Here is a 20,190-nt window from a genome sequence, read left to right as displayed (position 1 = left end):
GAGAAGAGGTCTACATGCAGCACAGCTGGGGGACGGCGGAATTACCCAAGCATTTTGGAGCCCAGGGAATTTCGTCATCAGCCCCAGCTGCTGGACATGGAGCTGCAGGATTTGATGTTTGCCTTTTTTTTTTTTTTCCCATCTTTCTCCAGTTCATTATTTGCTTATTGAATTAGGATTTAAAAAAAATATATATTTTATTTAATTATTTATTTGAGAGAGAGAGGCAGGTAGAGAAAGAGAAAGAGAGAGAATGGGTGCACCAGGGCCTCCAGCCACTGCAAATGAACTCCAGAGGCATGAGCCACCTTGTGCATCTGGTTTACAAGGGTACTGGGAGATCGAACCTGGGTCCTTAGGCTTCGCAGACAAGTGCCTTAACTGCTAAGCCATCTCTCCAGCCCAAATTAGGATGTTTATTCTGTGCCATTATATGTTGTAAAAATGTAACATGTTTAATATGTGTCATTATATGTTGTAAGTATGTAACATGTTTTGATTTTACAGGGATCACAGTTAAGTTAAAAAACAACAACAACTGTTTTAGACTTTGGACTTTTGAACCAAAGTAAAAGAAAAAACTATGGAGGTTTTAAAAATTGGACTATCTTTTTCATCATGAGATGTCCATGAATCTATGGGGACCATGGATGAAATGTGGTTTTATGAAATAAAATGTCCCCCAAGGGCTCATGTGTTTGAATACTTAATCCCAGGCTGGTGACTCTGGTTGGGAAGGTTTTTGAGCCTTTAGGATGTGGCACCTTCTTGGGGGAAGTATGTCCCTGGGGGCAGGCCTGCAAATACTATAGCCAAACCCCACTGGCATTCATCTCTTTATTTCCTGCCACTGTGACAACTGGAGCAGGCTGCCTCTTCTGTCCACACCCTTCCCACCATGATGACACTTTCCCTTAAAACTGAGATCCCAAAATAAACCCTTTCCTTCTAAGTTGACACTGGTCATGGCCAGGTGTATTGTCCCAGCAACAATAAGGTAACTGGTACATGGGGTCATAACACTTACCTCCAGATGGCCAGAGCCCTGGGATGCCCCAGGCTGAGTCTGCCCACATGGGACATTTTATTAAGTACACTTAGAAAACTGGACTTTGACATTAAATATCTTCAGTTTTTCATGTTAATAGTCAGATTTAGAACAAAACAGCATGGTATTAAATGTATGCTTTGGGGCTGGAGAGATGGCTTAGCAGTTAGGATACTTACCTGTGAAGCCTAAGGACCTAGGTTCAAATCCCTAGTACCTATGTAAGTCAAATGCACAAGGTGGTGCATGTGTCTGGAGTCTGTTTTCAGTGGATAAAGGCCCTGGCATGCCTATTCTCTCTCTCTGTCTGTCTCTCTCTCAAATAAATAAATAAAATACTTTAAAAAATGTATGCTTGATGAGCTATTATTTTGACATCTCTGTTTTAGATAAATGGTATCTGCTTTTATTTGAGAACTAAAGTAATAATATATATTAAGTTTTCAGTTTGAAATTCAATTTATCTAACAACTACTATTGTGTAAGACATGCATATATGTGTTACTTTATCTTTACAACAATGTATGCATTGTAATTACACTAATAACCATGTTGTGGGCAGAACCTTCAAGAGAACCACAAATATTTTCCTAACAGCTAGGCAGTCAGGTAAGATACCATACTTAATTTTATTTATTTTTACTAAGAGAAAGAGAGAGAGAGAGAGAGAGTGAGAGAGAGTGAGAGAGAGTGAGCGAGCATGCCAGGGCCTCTAGCCACTGCAAACACACTCCAGATGTATGCACCATCTTGAGCATCAGGTTTATGTCAGTGCTTGGGAATTGAACCTGGGTCCTTAGGCTTTGCACACAAGCACCTTAACCACTAAGCCATCTCTCCAGTCCAAGACACCTTACTTTGCCAGAAAATAATTGCCTTGGTTATGACCATGTGCTATTCCTTCCAGTAGTATTTACAGATGTTAAATTTGATGTGTGTCAGGATGTGTGAAGATATAAACTCTGCACTGTAGAAAGTCTGATGTCTGTTAGACTTGGCATCTCCCAAATTACACCTTGGCTGTGAGTAATCATATCAATTCCCTCCACACTGGTTTGTACTGTGGAAAATAGAGGAAATATATTTGTCACATTCAAACTTGTAAGATTCACTTTAAATGCCAGTCAGTAAGAATGGCGAATTTTAATTTTATTTATTTATTCGAGACAAACAGAGGGAGGGAGGGAGGAAGAGAGAAAGAGAGAGAGAATGAGCAGCGAGCCAGGGCTTCTAGCCACTGCAAATAAACTCCAGATGCATGTGCCACCATGTGCATCTGGCTTATGTGGGACCTGGGGAATCGAACCAGGGTCCTTTGGCTTTGCAGGCAAACACCTTAACTGCTAAACCATCTCTCCAGCCCAGAATAATAATACTTTTATAGAGTAGTTGCTGCAGCATCCAATTGTTATGCATATTTGGTTTGTTTGCACTTGAAGAAAGTCACATACAAAAATCTGTTCTCGTTGACTTTCAACTTTGGAATGACGCTCTACTGAAAGTACAGCAAGCCAGCTTGCTGAGCACCAGGATCGGACACCATTCCATCATGGCTTGAATACAAAGCAGAAGGGACACCAAAGAGCCTCGGAAAGACCGAAGCGAAGTCACCTACACATGGGTGGGTGTACGCTGTTCCCTACAAACAGGATTTTGATATTTACTTATGTACAAGTAGAAATGCCTCTTTAGTTGAAAATGATAATGACATTTGTGTTTAACTATGATGTGCCCTGCTAGCTCATGACCTTTCCCTATTAACTACAGATAGTAAGAGTGGCACTATTGTGTGGTCTACAGGAAAACGATGTGATGCAGTGATGGTTTCCAGTGTATTAGAGCCTGACATGTAACTAAGCTGACTTTGCATTTTAATTATATTGTGGAGTTTTATAAAGAATTAAAGTATACAAAATGATTTATGAATAATACTTTTTTTTTTTTTTGAGGTAGGGTCTCACACTAGCCCAGGCTGACCTGGAATTGACTCTGTATTCTCAGGTCAGCCTTGAACTCCCCTACCTCCACCTCCGGAGAGCTGGGATTAAAGGTGTGTGCCACTTCACCCAGCTTCTGAAGAATATCCTTGTTGAACGCACAAGCCTCCCACCGCGCGAGGCCTTTATTTTCGTGGCATGCTGTCAGCCTGCCTCGTTGCGTCAGTGCCTCCGCCGAGTTGGACCAAAGGCGACAATCTACTCACCGATGAGGTACATGCCGATCCAGTCTCCGGCGTCCACTTCCTCCTTGATGTCCCAGTGGATAACCAGGTCCTGCGAGTGCCCTATGGAGTAGTAGGAGCTGCTGACCATGAGCGTAGAACGACTGTCCGAGGTGACCAGGTCAGTGTCACTGGTGGAGCGGGGCAAGGTGACACCATCGTGGGGGCCATTTCTGACGTCCACGTTGTGGAACTGGTCAGGGCTGTAGCTGTAACGCAGCGGCTCCTTGCACCTCCGGCGGCTCTGGGAGTTTCTAGATGGCGACGCCATGGCAGCCAGGCCTAAAAACCTGTTCTGGTAAAGATTCTGTGGAGGAAAGGAGACAAGCACAGGGTGAGAATGAGCTGGCAACTCTGCCACTGTCTTGGGCGACAGCAAAAGAGGCGTTAGGGGGAATGAGCTGAGAGGACACTGGCCACCGGGAAGGTGCAAGACACGGCGTGCAGCATCTTCCTCAGGATAAAGACTGAAGCTCTGGGCTCGTGAGGGGACACGAGAAGAGAAGAGGGGAACACGCTCCCTCCACAGGCCTTCCACCCAGTGGATTCAAAACCGCAGTGGGTGGACAGGCTGTGAAGCTGTGGCCGCTCCCAAACAAAGCACCACTTCTTGAATCCTCCATCATCAGTCCAATTGGATCCAATTTTATCTCTTTTTAGGGTGAAATATAATTATCATCATTGAACATGTCAGTCTTTCTTGATGTGTTCAAGCCCATGCACATGGCCTAGAATTAGAGGTGGTCCCACTAATGACTGCTGGATGAGACAGTAATTCCTTCTCCATTTACTGCCAATCCCTTTCTACTCTTTTGTGTGTGTGTATTTGAATGTATGCAGTCTCATGTGCATGCGAATATGTGTATACACACACATGTGTGTGCGGAGAGGCCCAAGATTGATGCTGAATATCTTTCTAGATCACTTGCTATTTCTATTCTTTGGGATAAGGTCTCTCAGTGAACCTAGAGCTCACTTAGAGTAGCTAGTGAGTCCCAGGGATTTCCTCTCTGCCCCCCCCCCCCTCAGTATTACGGTTGCATACCATGATGCCTGACATTTTACATGGGTTCTGGGAATCTAAACTGAGGTGTTCATGTTTGCATGGGAAGCATTTTACTCAATGAGCCATCATTTCCCCAGCCACAGAATGTCTGTGGACCACCGGAAACTTCTGTTAAGGATCTGAACATAACAATTTTCAACTGAATTCAGTCCCAGAGGAAACAAATATTGTAGTTGTCTTTTTCATTGTTCTTGGGAATAGAGTTTATTAGGAGCTCAGAGTGGAAATGGGGCTCAGGAGGAGAGCAGTGAGTCATTGGGGAAAGTTGACCATGAGAATTGCTGCTTTTGTTGAGGAATGGATTGTGGAGCAACCAGGCAGGTGTTGCAAAACCTGGAGCAACTTGAAGAGGGAAGGTGGAGGGAGCCAGGTCTGTGTGGAGTTTGGTGAAGTAGAGAGAGAGAGAGAGAGAGAGAGAGAGAGAGAGAGAGGGAGGGAGAGGGAGAAAGGAGAGAGAGTAAGAGAGAGAGAGAGAGAGAGAGAGAGAGAGAGAGGTAGATGAGAGGCTGAGACAAAGAAGAACAGAGGGAGAGGTACAGAGACATAGAACAGCATGATTCCTTGTTTTGATTTAAGCCCTCAAAACTTAGTAAATAAAAATTACTTCATTCAGTATATACCCCTTTATACCAGAAATGGTTTAAAGTGTCTTATAAAAATGGATGAGGTCTGGAAAGACAATAAGAGCTTAGTCACAGGTCAAAGGATAGGGATGACGCCTGCATATAAAGAGGTTAACACAAAACTATATCCCACTGTGTCCTAATTTATGAAAGACACAATTTTGCTTCTCTTTATTTTGTACTTTTCCAGTTCGACTGATGCACAGTTGACACAATCTTATCTTTTTAGTGTGCGATGCCATGACTTGTCTTTTCTGAAATAACTACCACAACCAAGTTAGCTGGCGTATATTTCTCCTACCTAGTTATGCTTCTTAAACTGTGATTTAGAGGTGTTTATAATTAGAACATTTAAGCACATTTATCATGTTTGCTTCTCGAATGTAGTGGCTTCTTGCATGTTAACAGCAATGATCATCCAATATGTAATTCCTTTGTGGCCATGTTTTTCCTGGGCATTTACAACTGTCTCTATCACACACTATAGACTGATTATGTTGTAAAAGTAATTTACTCATCCTCCTTAACAGCTCCATTGAGGAAGATAGATGAATGTTGGCCCCATTTGTAAATAACCTTGGATAAAGGCCACACGCTTCCTAGAAAGTAATACCAATGCTTTACTCTTCCTTATCTCTATGGAAGTCTCATCAGGCAAACACATTTTTTAATTCTGTCAGGGAAAGGGAGTTCAGCTCTTCTCGTTCTCTGGATGAACAGGAATGCCCAAGTTGTTCCCAGTCTTTTCTCCACAGGAGTAAATAGCTCAGCTGTCTTTTACCATCTCTTACCTTTGGTGACAGGCAATGAAGAGGTGTGAGAATCAGTGGAGGAGATTCCAAAGGCATCGAGATTAACATATGGCCCCTACCTGCGCCCACTACTGGGTGTCAGTGTGCGCGCGCCTTCCTGCTCCATGTGCCCCTTCTCTGCCTGCACTGCCACCACCGCATGAATCCAGGAGCACCACCTTTGCCTCCCTCTGAGTTTAGGCAGCTCAGACTGCCACAAGCCTCCACGTGAAGCACCTCTGATGCTATCACAGATGTGACCCAGGGTGAAGTTATCTATTCATATGCACCTCTAAAGCAGCCTGTCACTGCCCTCCCACATGTGTTTAGGCTCATTTGCCTGCTCTGTGTGCCCCTCCCCTCCCCACACCACTCAAATAATGCGAATAACTTAATCAGCAAGATGGGGGGGGCTATGCATGCCCCCCCAGCTAAACTAATCCATGAATAAACACCTTATGTTTCCACAACTGAACTCCAAACAAAACCTACTTAAGCAGAGAAGCTAAGACAAAGAAACACTGAGCACAGAGATACTCAGTTAACAAATGTCTGAATAAAATTCAAGATAGCACAAATTACTGAATGGATTCAAAGAGAACATGAATAGACACATGGATGAATTCTCAGAAAACAAATGGAATTCCAACAAGCAATAAAAATGCTGAAGAAAAAACAAACTGAAATGAAAAATATAAGTCAGATTTCCACTGGAAAATCACCAGCATGGCAGGAATTAACTCACACTTTCCAGTGATAACTCTGAACATTAATGGCCTCAATTCCCCAATAAAAATGCAGTCTTCAGAGTCCAGTATGTTTTAAAAGGGTTAAATGGAAAGGAGCCTCGGGGGAGAAGACAGTACCACAAGTGATGTGAAAGGAGTAGAAGAGTCCTGGTGTTGGAGGTTAACTAGTGATGAGAGTGGAGAACGGGCAAGAAGAGGGGTGGGATGGGTTAACCAAAGCTTAGGAGATGAAAGGGCTGTAAGAAAACGTACAACTTAGTAAGCTTGATACAAAATATATAAATAGAAAAAAACATTAGACTGAACAGAGGTACTTGATTCGGATGGATAATAATGTTCCTAGCAGCCATGGATATGAGACAATGTTGTCGTTGACAGGCATGGTAAACCTCCTGTAGGGGTTTGATTCATCTGTCCACCATAAACTTACATTTTCTGTATGCTTAGGTCCCCAGCTGGTGACAATTTGGTAACTGAAGCCTCCTGGAGGCAGTGTATTGTTGGGGGCAAGTTTATGGGTGTGATAGCCACTTTCCTCTTGCCAGTGCTTGGCACACTCTCCTGTTGTTGTCTATCTGATGTTGGCCAAGAGGTGATTTCCACCCTCTGTTCTTGGCACTGTTTTCCCTGCCATCACGAAGCTTCCCCTTGAGCCTGTAAGCCAAAATAAACCCTTTCCTTACACAAGTTACTCTTGAATGATTTCTGCCAGCAATATGAAGCTGACTGCCACACCACCTAGTGACTTGGCCGGGAGCCTCTGACCTCACTCCCACAAATAATACGGGCTCCTTGCCTTGGCTCTTTGCTGCCCACCAGGGCTGAAAGATATGACCCTGCTCCTGCAGACGCCAAACCTGATGGGTTCAGGTTATGAGAAATCAAGCTGGAGCTGAGGTGGCAGCTTTCTTCCTGCCGCGTGGCTTTCATAGTGCCAGAAGGTGCCATACAGGCTGCTAACAGAGAAAAGTCGTCAACATTTCCACCAAGTAATGCATCCTGCCGTCTGCAATAGGAAAGATGTAATCTCTAGTTAAATGGTGACATAAAGGTGGTGGGAGTAAGTAGCAGCTCTATGATTGGATTTGAGGCCTACTACCCAGGAGGGAATACATGTTTATGCGGTGGTTTGATTCAGGTACCGCCACCCCCCACCAAACATAGCTGTTCTGAATGCTAGGCCCTCAGCTGGTGGCAATTTGGGAATTGAAGACTCCTGAGGTGGTGTATTGCTGGGGCGGGCTTATGGGTGTATAGCCAGGTTTCCCATGCCAGTGTTTGGCACACTCTCCTGTTGTTGTTGTTGTCCATCTGATGTTGGCCAAGAGGCAATTTCCACCCTCTGTTCTTGGCACCGTTTTCCCTGCCATCATGGAGCTTCCCTTCAAGTCTGTAAGCCAACACAGACCCTTTTCTCCTGCAAGCTGCTCTTGGTCAGTTGGTTGTACCAGCAATGTGAACCTGACTGCAACAGTTAAATTGGTATTAAGAAATAAGATCATGGGCTGGAGAGATGGCTTAGCGGTTAAGCGCTTGCCTGTGAAGCCTAAGGACCCCGGTTCAAGGCTCGGTTCCCCAGGTCCCATGTTAGCCAGATGCCCAAGGGGGCGCACGCGTCTGGAGTTCGTTTGCAGAGGCTGGAAGCCCTGGCGTGCCCATTCTCTCTCTTTCCCTCTATCTGTCTTTCTCTCTGTCTGTCGCTCTCAAATAAATAAATAAATAAAAATTAAAAAAAAATTATTAAAAAAAAAAAAAAAGAAATAAGATCACTACTGCTAGAAACCTGACTGTGTGGCTTTGGCCTTTTGGAGTTGATTTTTGAGAGGAATGTGGAAGGATTTGAAAGCTTGGCTTAAGAGATACCTTGCAGTGCTGTAAGTATAGCATGATGGACCATTCTGGTAGAGTTTAAAGACCTGAATGCAATAAGAACTATGGACTATGAAGTTTGACTTATGAGAATGATAAAGAGCTTTGCTGGGACTGGGCTGGAAGCAGTTTGTGTGAGAGGATTGCTACATTCTGCTTGCCTGTGTCCTGGGAGCTTGTACAGGGTTGCATTGCATAAAAATGAACTGGTGTGAGCAGAGGTATATGGCACATAAAAAAAATGAAATCTTGGACTGTAGAGATGGCTTAGCAGTTAAGCACTTGCCTGTGAAGCCTAAGGACCCCAGTTCAAGGCTAGATTCCCTATGACCCACGTTAGCCAGATGCACAAGGGGGTGCATGTGTCTGCAATGGCTGGAGGCCCTGGAGCACCCATTCTCTCTCTATCTATCTGCCTCTTTCTCTCTGCCTGTTTCTGTCCAATAAATAAATAAAAATTAACAAAAATAATAATAAAAATGAAATCTTTTGGCCCAAACTGCTGTCCATTCAGCTGCGATTGTTTGAGAGATACAACCATTGAGATTGGGCCAGCTGACCTGCATTGGGACAAGAAGAAGAATACAGAGTCTTTTGAAGGAGACTGAATGCTAAAGGAGTGTCCTATTCCTCAAAGTCTGCTTTATTCTCCCTGGGTTAACAAGTTGGCAGCCCACCTGGTATTATGAAGTATGACAAATGCAGGAAAAGGAGGGTCATTGAATTTTCAACACAGTTTTTGTAGTTTGGAGATGGCCATGGGAGGTGTGAAGCAGGCTTGTTGGATTACCTATATGGAAACACACTGGAGATGCCAGGACTATGGGACAGCTGTCAAAGAGAGGTGCCAGCACCAGATGAAGTTTTCTGGGACTGTGAGTATCCTAGCTGGAGGGTTGGAATTGGAATTCCAGAGACTTGTCACTGGTTAGAATTGACTTGGAAATGTGTCACTAATCAGAGTTGTTGGAGTTGGAGCTACAGAGTTTGATGTTTGCCCTGTTTGAATTTGGTAATGGCTGAATATTTGCTATGCCCAATGCCATCTTTTGCTGTGTGACTGTTTATTCTGTGAAATTATTGTTTTTTTTTTTTTTTTTTTTTTGTACTACAGGTTCTATTAAAAGACCTTGTACTATGGGGATATTTGAACATCATTGAGATTGATAAACAAAAATGGGGGGGGGAGTGGCTGGTGGGATGGGTTAGCAGTTAAGGCGCTCGCCTGCAAAACCAAAGGACCCCTGTTCGATTCCCCAGGACCCACATAAGCCAGATGCACAAGGGGGCACATGCATCTGGAGTTCGTCTGCAATGTCTGGAGGCCCTGGCGTGCCTATTTTCTCTCTCTCTCTCTCTACTGCCTATTTCTCTCTCTCTCTCTCTCTCTCTCTCTGTGTGTGTGTGTGTGTGTGTGTATGTATGTGTGTCTCAAATAAATAAATAAATTTGTTTTTTAAAAATGGGGACTTTTTGAAGTTGGATTAGCTGCATTGCATTTTATATCATGTATGGTGAACAGTTCATGGGTCCCAGGGGTGGAATGTGGTAGTTCGATTCAAGTGTCCCCCATAAACTTATGTGTTCTTAATGCTAGGCTCTCAGCTGGTGGCAATTTGGGAATTGAAGCCTCCTAAAGGCAGTGTATTGTTGGGGGCAGACCTATGGGCATTACAGCCAGCTTCCCCTTGCCAATGGTTGGCACACTCTCCTGTTGTTGTTGTCCATCTGATGTTGGCCAGAAAATGGGTGTCATTGGATCTCTTTGGCTCTCTTCCCAATGTGGCCACATTGAATAAATGTTCTTTTTCTGCTTTTGATTGACTCTTTTGATTGGCTTACTGGGTATGGGTGGCTGAGCCTGATATGTTGGGCCTGCCGGGGACTAGGCTCTGACCCTAACTCTGCTGAGAATTTTGGCAAAATTCTCAGAAACATTTTCCAGGCATCTGTCACCTGTAGCAAGTTGACCCCTGATGGAGAGGAAAGTTTGTGAGGGTCTTAATCTTCCATCCTCACAGCATCAGCTGCTTTTGGTGGCTATTTGATGAAGTGGGAAAATGAGTATTTGTATGTTGTTTTGCACTCTAGAAAGTTCGGCTCTCAGTAAACTTCACCCCCATTGTTGCGCTTTGGAGCTGACCTTCCTGTCTGTGTCTAGGCTCCTCTGTGCTTTCTGTGGGCTTCTCCGAGTTGCTGGTGGTGACTGCTCCTTGGGGTCTGGCTTTTTCTGTTGGTGCTCTTGGTACTATAAGCTTTAAGATATTCCATTATTTAAGAGGAAGGTATTTGCATGCTCTTTATCCATTTGAGACAGAGAAAGAGGAAGCTGTAGAGAAATTTGCTGTGATTTGTATAGCCATAGGGCAATATTGCCCTTACTATTTTAATGTCCTCTGGGAGAATTCTAGCTGACTAGTCTTTGGCAAACTTAGGATGGCTTTAAAGACAGCATGGAGAAAAGGCAAGTCTGCTTCTGGAGCTCCCAAGGTACTGGAATAGAAAATCTTTAGCTAGTTCATTTTTGCATTTGAAACGCTTTTGAACTTACTGTGCATTAAGAATTTTGATTATTTTGGAAATGCGTGCATATGCATGGATGAATGCGAATGCATTGAAAGTGATTTTTATTTACTTAAAAAATATTTATTCATTCATTTATTTATTTATTTGAGACAGAGAGATACAGAAATAGGCAGAGAGAGAGAAAGAGAGAGAGAGGGAGAGAATGGGCCCTTCAGGGCCTCCAGCCACGAACTCCAGACACATGTGCCCCCTTGTGCATCTGGCTTATGTGAGTCCTGGGGAGTCGAACTTGGGTCTCTTGGCTTTGTAGGCAAGCGCCTTAGCCACTAAGCCATCTCTCCAGCCCAAAAGTGATTTTTAGACTGAGTTTATATAGATATATGCCATTGCTTCTGTGCCTGTGCTGTTTGTGAGAATTTGGAGAACTTGAGAGTGCAGAGGAGGCTGAACATTTCCTCAGGCAGGAGGAAGCAAAGTGCTAGCTCACTGAAATGGCACTGAGGAGCGCCTTGCTGCTATGGTTGAGCATGATGCTTCCAAATGTTAATTCTGGAAGCTGAGGTTGGAGGAAAAAAGCCTCACTACAGGATTTACAAGGCAGCTGCAATTTTAAGTAAAACAAAATAAAAATGAGTATGTTGATAAAATGTGTCTACATAATAAACACTGGAATTTGTTTGTTGAATTATTGCCAAGACTTTGTTTTTCAGTAACATTCTTAATGTACAATGATAAATATAAACTATTTATTAAGGGGGGTAAAATGACCAATACATGTCTGCCAAAGATTTTTGTGTTTAGTTTCCTTTTAGAATAAGAATATAAAATGAGAATATAGGAGATATAATCCCTACAAAGTAGTAATTTTTAGGACCTATATTTACTTAATATCTCTGATAAATAGCATTGCTATCAAGCCTTACAACAAAGATTTATGTCTTGTATGTGAACTGTGATTATATTATTTTTAAATGCTTCTGTTAAGTGTTCAGAAAATTTCTAAACTCCTTTTTTTGCTAGACAAACAAATACAATTTCAAATATTAATATTGGGGCTGGAGAGATTGCTCAATGGTTAAGGCACTTGCCTGCACAGCATAATGACCCAAGTTTGATTCCCCAGTACCCATGTAAAGGCAGATGCACAACATGGCAGAGGCATCTAGAGTTTGTTTACAACATCTGGAAGCTCTGGAGCACCCTTTCTATTTGTCTGTCTCTCTTCTGTCTTTCTTTGCTTGTAATAAATAAATAAAAACATTAAAAACTTAATCTTAATATTGGCTTACATGTGGGCATGCTTTACATGATTTCTGATTTCATACATGATTCACATAAAATTTGCATATTGTGTCAATGTTGAGATGGGCTAATTTTGGTATTGGTATAGTTGCTAATTGTTGTAAATCATGTTAAAAATTGGGTATTTAAAAATTTGAGACAGAGAGAGGGAGAGAGAAAGAGAGAGAGAATGGGAGCACCAGGGCCTCTAGCCACTGGAAACAAACTCCAGACACATGTGCCACCTTGTGCATCTGGCTTATGTGGGACCTGGAGAATAGAATCTGGGTCTTTAGGCTTTCCAGGCTAGTGCCTTAACTGCTAAACCACCTCTCCAGCCTCAAAATTGGATATTTTAATATCTAAATATGTTGCATGGAATCAGGGATCCATTTGGTGAGTTCTTAGTCTTGTTAACATAGGAAGTTGGGAATGGACTAAAAAGTTGAAGGACCATTTTGTCAGAATTTGAGAGGGTCTCAGCTGTGGCCCTAAAAAAAAGTGGAAAATGGAAAGAAAGACATGCCCTTTGAGTGTGGGTCCAAGAAAGCAAAAATGCTCAGCAATCAGTCTACCCAAGGAGGGGAGAGGGGGAGGGGAAGGAGGCTGAGAGCAGTGAGCTGTGGCTGGCGGACATGCACTGACCCAGAGGAAGGGAGCGATTGTGCATGACGCCACCTGGATTTTTGAAACTGGCAATGTGTTTTGTCCCTCCTGTTTTGCTATGTGTGGTTAAGGTGTTGAGTTAGACAGAATCTCATACTACAAGGGAACTAATATTTTTAAAGCTAAAAGAAAAATTTAAATATAGTGTTTATCATCACTATCCTATGTCCTTTTTTTCTGCTATTAGAAACTACTAAAGATCTGCAACTTAATATAAATTCATGAGTTGTCCTTTTAAAACACGACACTGGGAAATATGTAAGTAACTAGAAATTAAAGGTTCTGTTCAGGTAGAGTCTGCATGGATAAGAGGCATCTTAATAGAAATGAAGTGTCCCTACAAAATTCTGTTCTATAAATGTTTACCCTGTAGCCCTTACTACATACTTTTTGATCACCATTCCCTAAGACGAAGGAACATTCTGAGCATTTTTCCATGTGAAATAACTTGGAAGTGATGCTGTACTGATCTTGACTTTCCATCTCATTATGTGTATGACCTAATGATCATGAACCAATTTCACAAGTTTTCATTTTCCCAAGCTGTTAAGAAAGAACTTTGTATGGTTGTTATTATGGAACAAAACCCAATAGCTGTAATGTTTTTGACTTCATAAAAGTCTTCATGTATTTTTGAACTAAAACCTGAATGTAACTCAGCCTTTCAAAATTCAAAATGTAAATGATATATGGCAAGAATGCATTTAAATTTTGGTTTTTGCTTCCATGTCATTCACAATTTCATCAATAGTGGAAAATCACGGAAATGCTGATAAAGATACCTGCTTTGCTCTTAAGCATAAAGGATGGATGTGGATCACTGACTGCCAAACACTTGCTAAATAATTTATTGTTTGTATAATATTTGCCTGTTTAAAACTTGGGGGAAAATACAGAGCAGTATCTATCCATAAATAGCTACCTGGCATTTTAAAACTAAGTAATTTTTCTGTCATTATTCTGCCCTTTTTCTTTAACATTTTGTAATTAATTTTAAAGATAAGATTTTCTCTGTTGTCCAAAATTATTTTCTGCTATTTGTTTCAGGCTGTGGTTACTTCAAAACTTGTCTTAGGCCAGGCGTGGAGGCACATGCCTTTAATCCCAGCACTCGGGAGGCAGAGGTGGGAGGATCGCCGTGAGTTCAAGGCCACCCTGAGAATACATAGTGAGTTCCAGGTCAGCCTGGACTAGAGTGAGACCCTACCTTGAAAAAAAAAAAAACCCTTGTCTTAGCAAAGTCTAGCTTCACTTAAGTATTGATTTGTATTAGCTTCTTTTCTCTCTCCCTCTAATAAATAAAATATTTTTAAAAAATTTAAAAAGCAAAAGTGAAAATAATACTGCAAAATGGAACAAGAAAGGGTAACAGACAGAAATAAAGGAAGAAGAAGAGCAGGGATAGTCATGAGCATCTGCTTGATGCAGAGGACTTCCCTCAGTTTATCATGAAAACCCCAACAAATATTGCTATTCTTAGCTTGGTGGGAAATGCTACTCATAACAGTTAAGAAACATTCTTATTCTTATTCAGTGTCTCCACGTTATAGCATGGTCACATAGAGCAGTAGCAATTGAGATTGTTGCATTGAGCTTCTTGCCAGTGAAGATTAAAGGCAGCATCATTCTTATGGTAAGTGAATTAGTTACCTTCCAGTTGCTGGGATAAAATTCCTGACAAAAGTTAGTCGGAGGAAGGGTTTATTTGCGCTTACAGTCCCAGGTTATTGCCCATCATGTTGGGGAAGGTGTGCTGGCAGAAGCCTGAGGCAGCTGGTCACATTCAGGGGATGGCACAGAAACAGAAAGAGATGAATACTGCAGCTCAACCAGCTTTCTCCTCTACATACAGCCCAGCACAGACCTTGCCCAGAGTTAATATGGTTCTTCTCATCTTAATTAACCTAATCAAGATCATTCCAGGCATTTGAGAGATTGCCCAGTGGTTAAAGGTGCTTTTCCAGCCTCTGCAAACGAACTCCAGACGCGTGCGCCCTCTTGTGCATCTGGCTAACGTGGGACCTGGGGAACCGAGCCTCGAACCGGGGTCCTTAGGCTTCACAGGCAAGCGCTTAACCGCTAAGCCATCTCTCCAGCCCTAAAGGTGCTTTCTTGCAAAGCATGCTGGCCTGGATTCATTCCCCCGGTACCCACCTTAAGGCAGACCCATGCACACACATATCCTCCCTCCCTCCCTCTCTCTCTCTCTCTCTCTCTCTCTCTCTCTCTTTCTCTCTCTCTCTCACACCCACATAAACAAATAAAAGGTGTTTTTTTAAAAAAAAAAAAAAAAAACACCATAATTCTAGGGAGAGATGGCTTACTGGTTAAGGCATTTGCCTGTGAAGTCAAAGAACCCAGGTTCAATTCTCCAGGACCCACACCCACATAAGCCGGTGGCACATGCACCTGGAGTTCATTTGCGGTGGCAGAAGGCCCTGGCATGCCCATTCCTTCTCTATATATCTGCCTCTTTATCTCTATTTCTCTCAGAAATAAAAGTAAAATATTAAAAAAAAACCATAATTCTACATATGCATACCTAACCTACATAATCACACACAGGTGATTCTTGTCAAGTTGATAATCAATATAAACCAGCATAAACATAACACTGAATTTTTTCTTTCCAAGTTCGTAATAAAAAATTTCATTTTCGCCGTGCGTGGTGGCGCACACCTTTAATCCCAGTACTCAGGAGTCAGCGGTATCAGGACCACCATGAGTTCAAGGCCACCCTGAGACTCCATAGTGAATTCCAGAATTCCAGGTCAGGCTGAGCTAGCGTGAGACCCTACTCTGGAAAAAAAAAAATTATTTTAGAGTTTCTGTAAGGAACACCATATAATGTAGTATATAATATCTCAAGAAAAATTTTCAAATTAAAATTTTTACTTTGATAATTCCACGCATGTATACAATGTGTTTTGATCACATTCACCCCATTTCCCTCCCTTGACCCCTCCCAATCTGTACTGACCATCTTTTTCCTAACTTGTTTCCTTCCTCCTTTCATATATTTTGAAAAATATTTTTATTTTTATTTATTTATCTGAGAGAGAAAGATTCTGAAATAGGCAGGTAGAGAGAAAGAGAGAGAGAATGGGCACACAAGGGCCTCCAGCTGCTGAAAACGAACTCCAGATGTGTGCACCTTGTGCATCTGGCTTATGTAGGTCTTGGGGAGTCGAACCTGTGGGTCCTTTGGCTTTGCAGGCAAATTCCTTAACCACTAAGCCATCCCTCCAGCCCTCATATCTTTTTTGTGACCCATTGAGCTTAGTTACGGCTGCTTGAATGAATACACAGGGCATTATTACTAGGTCAAGATATATTTATAATTAAAACTGTATTGGCAGATTCCTTGTAGAAGGTGAACAAAAGCTAAGGTAGTAAGATGATAGAGTTTATTGGGAGCTGAGCAACTATGTTTATCTGTGTCAACGTTTAATCATACAGGAATGTCCTTTGGGCTTATGCACCATTAGACCCCCAAATGAATGCTCTCAGCTCACTGTTTGCTCTTAGCCCCACATCTTCCTCTGTGGTTTCCATGCAGGTCTGAGCAGAGCCCGCCTGGTACACTCCCCTGGCACTATCTTCTTTGCAAACGTACTTCTGATCACTGCTGTTAGTGGAACGACTTGCAGGCTAAAAGGAAATGACTCCACCTCCCTGAAATTGTCTTGTAATCTGCCCAATAAGAATAGACTTTGGAAGATAAAGTCAAACACTGTTCTGAGTACCATATTCCATTTCCTGAGATCAGTTGTCATAGGCCATTTTGTGTTGCTGTGACAAAATGTATGAAGCTGGGTACTTTATCTGGAAAAAGATTTATTTGGCTCATAATTGTGATGGTTCAAAAAGCACAATGCCAACATTCTGGTGAAGATGATTGACTGAGCACTAACACGGTTACAGAAGACGCAAGTGAAATGTTGTGTGCAGAGGACACAGCTTCCAGGCTGGCCTCTTCATTACAACCAGGTCTGTTGAGAACTTACAGATGTCTGCAAGACCAGTGCTGATTGACTTATAAGAGTGGTGTCTGCACAGTTATTTTCTGCTAGTCTCCACTTCTTAAAAGTTGTATCAGGGGCTGGAGAGATGGCTTAGTGGTTAAATGCTTGCCTGTGAAGCCTAAGGACCTCTGTTTGAGGCTGGATTCCCCCGGACCCATGTTAGCCAGATGCACAAGGGGGCACATGCATCTGCAGTTCATTCGCAGTGGCTGGAGGCCCTGGCAGGCCCATTCTCTCTCTCTATCTGCCTCTTTCTCTCTATGTCTATTGCTCTCAAATAAATAAATAAAAATAAACAAAAAAAATTTTTAAGTTGTATCATCTTGGGGATGGAGAGATAGTTTAGTGGTTAAGGTGCTTGCCTGTGAAGTCTAAGGATCCAGGTTCAACTCCCCAGAATCCATGTAAGCCAGATACCTAAGGTGGCACATGCATGTGTAGTTCATTTGTCATGGTTGTACATCCTGGGGCACCCATTTTCTCTTTCTCCTTTTCCTCTCTCTCAATAAATAAGTAAAATTAACTTGAAAAAATATATATTAACAAAAAGTCACATCATGTTAACATGATCACACTGAGGACCAGGCCTGTAGTGCACAGCCATCTGGTGCAAAGCCATGGTACCAGCTCTGGTGGACATTTGTGCCTCTGCTCAGAAACTGCTATCTGGGAATGAAGTGGAGGGGTAGCAGAGGGGATGGTCTTTGCAAGATCCCGACTCCCAGTCAGATGTCAGAGGCCTTCAGAGGAGGAAAGCGGGAGGTGGCCGCTATCTTGCTATCTGCCTACTTTTTCAAATCCCAGGAACTCAAGCAGAAGCCTGAGCTCAAACCACATTTTCGGCTTCCGAGTCACATGTTAAGTAAGCTTTCCTATGTGCTGGTCACTGTGCAGACGAACATTTCAGAACTACATGAAGTTAGTTGTCTGCTTTCTTTTGCTTTGCAAAGGAAATAAAATCCCACACATTTCTGGCTAAGCGAGAACATTAAGCAGACAAAATTTTAGTAAGCAAATCAAGTCAAGCTAGAGAGTATACATATGGAGGAGTCATGCTTTAAAAACAAGTGGCATAGGCTGGAGAGATGGCTTAGTGGTTAAGTGCTTGCCTGTGAAGCCTAAGGACCCCAGTTCGAGGCTCGATTCCCCAGGACCCACATTAGTCAGATGCACAAAGGAGTGCATGCATCTGAAATTCACTGGCAGTGGCTGGAGGCCGGGGTGTGTCCATTCTTTCTCTCTCTCTCTCTCTGTTGCTCTCAAATAAATAAATAAAAATAAACAAAAAAAATTTTAAAAAAACAAGTGGCATGTTAAAATAACAGTCAGAAGAACACACAAAGCTTTATTGGAAGAAAAAGTCCCCCCATAAGTCTGAGAGAGTGGAACGTCCTTTCCTCATTCCCTCCCTGGAGCTCTTCGATACCGGTGGAGGGAAGCCCTCCCTTGTGGCTCTGATTGCACTCCCACTCACCCATAGCCGAAACAAGGAGGTACTGTAGTTGGGCCTCATTGGGGATATATGTACCTTTGCTATTTTTTATTTTTGGTATAGCTCTGGGTCACTGAGTTCCTTGGAGTTCTTGAACTGCAAACTTGCAATCTGGGCTGTTTGCATGGCTGAGCAATGGACAGGGAGGGGCTTGTGGTTTCAGGTGATGGAGGAAGGTCAAGAACACACTTTGATGCTATTCTGGGGAAACTTCTGGGACCTTGCATCTCCTCTAACCTGTGTGGAAAGGAGCAGTCATGAGAGGTGGTGTTCCTGTGTGCGCATGTGCGTAAGAGACAGAAAGAATGAGCGGCAGTGTACGGAGGATGGGGAGCAGGAGCTGCCTTCTCCTCACCCCACTTTGCTCTCCTGAGGCACTAGCCTGACCCAAGATGAACAAGCTCCCTCTTCGCCTGCGGGCTCATGTAGGAGTCAGGGTGCTGCTCTTCCCCACTGAAGGTCGGGAAAGGTGCAGGGGAACCTCATCCTCACTGTGCTTTTCATGCTGGGAGACTCTTCACAGAAGTTTCAGCAGACACAGCAGGGGAAGGCACCAGCAGGAAAATAAAGAATGTGTAGGTCTCTCCTGAGTAACATTGGTGGTCATCTGCAACTGTTTCCTCAGGAAGGTCCCATCTTGTGCCACAGCTCACATGGTGCCAGGCCTTAAGGACACGGATCACCACATCTGCATCAGGGCACAGTGAGGCTGAAGCAGCAGCGAGATTGTCTTTGATAATGAAGGCGTCCCGGATGAACGCCATTTTTTATGACATGAGTTCAGTGTTAAACTGATGCCATTTTTGGAAGTCAACTCAGAGAAGGCATCAGGTTTTAATAAAATACAAAAAGCAATTGGCAATACAAAGGCATCTGGCTGCTCTGCCCATGTTTCTTTTTCTCTTAAAAGTGACAAAGCTAGGTCCTGTCATGGATAGACTCAAAGGTAACATTCCCTCTCCCCATTTAGTCCTGTTCCTCTCTCAGTCTATTTCTGAGATCTTTCTAACCTATAATTCCATTCAAGACCTGCCATGGATAGACACACAGGTAACATGCCCTCTCCCCATTTAGTCCTGTTCCTCTCTCCCATCTAGTCCTGTTTCTCTCAGTCTATTTCTGAGATCTTTCTAACCTATATAATTCCATTCAAATTTAAGATGCTCCCTCCCATTTGCTCCCCTTAGTCAGACTAGGTTCTCCCTAGTCTGCTCCCAGACAAGAGCGAGCCAGCAGAGAGAGGTTTCTATTGGAAGAAGAAAGAAATAAAAAAACTGGAGCTGTTTTTGCTAAGTAGACTTATCTTCAGTGATTTGTGACAAAAATGAAAAAAGACAAGAGAAAAAGTCAAGATCCCAGAGTCTCTATCAAGCTCTTAACATGGACAGAAAAGAGAAATGGCAGATTAGAGGCAGAAAATTGATTTTTCAAAGAGCCTAAGCTAGATGGACAAGTCTGACTTAAAATGGCTTGTGGTGAAAACAAGAATATTGGGTGAGACAGACAGGCACCATACTAGTTTACTATTGATTACTTATAGTCATGGCAAAAGGAAGAAACAATTACACTCTGAAAACAAAAAGTGGCATTTGTTATTAAACTCTGACAACATTAGTAACTTCACTAAGATTACAACGAATGTGTGCTAGGATGTCCAACCACTCAGTCTAGCTTTCCCAGGGGAGTATGGAAGGAGAGGAATGCCTCAGCTGCTCCCTTTCATGCATAGCTCACGGGTACTGCTGCAATTCTTCAGCATATTGCATTCACCATTCCCTTCGGATGTATTTTTTAACTCTTTTATCTATTTGTACATGTGTGTGTGTGCGTGCG

The 20,190-nt window shown here is 42.8% G+C and overlaps 1 protein-coding gene across 2 annotated transcripts in view; it reads right to left on the bottom strand.

The window, feature by feature from the left end:
- Positions 1-20,190, bottom strand: part of Hecw1 (HECT, C2 and WW domain containing E3 ubiquitin protein ligase 1) — a 290,938-nt gene that overhangs the window by 148,617 nt on the left and 122,131 nt on the right. For both annotated transcript variants that reach the window (XM_045136063.1, XM_045136062.1), the window contains one exon: positions 3,252-3,576. In XM_045136063.1, the coding sequence (XP_044991998.1) occupies positions 3,252-3,576 (325 nt within the window). The remainder of the gene's footprint in view (positions 1-3,251; positions 3,577-20,190) is intronic.

Source organism: Jaculus jaculus, chromosome 16 (genome assembly GCF_020740685.1).
Source record: "Jaculus jaculus isolate mJacJac1 chromosome 16, mJacJac1.mat.Y.cur, whole genome shotgun sequence".
Taxonomy (NCBI): Eukaryota; Metazoa; Chordata; class Mammalia; order Rodentia; family Dipodidae; genus Jaculus; species Jaculus jaculus.
Note: the sequence above shows the minus strand (reverse complement) of the source record. Positions and strands in the feature narration are given on the sequence as shown.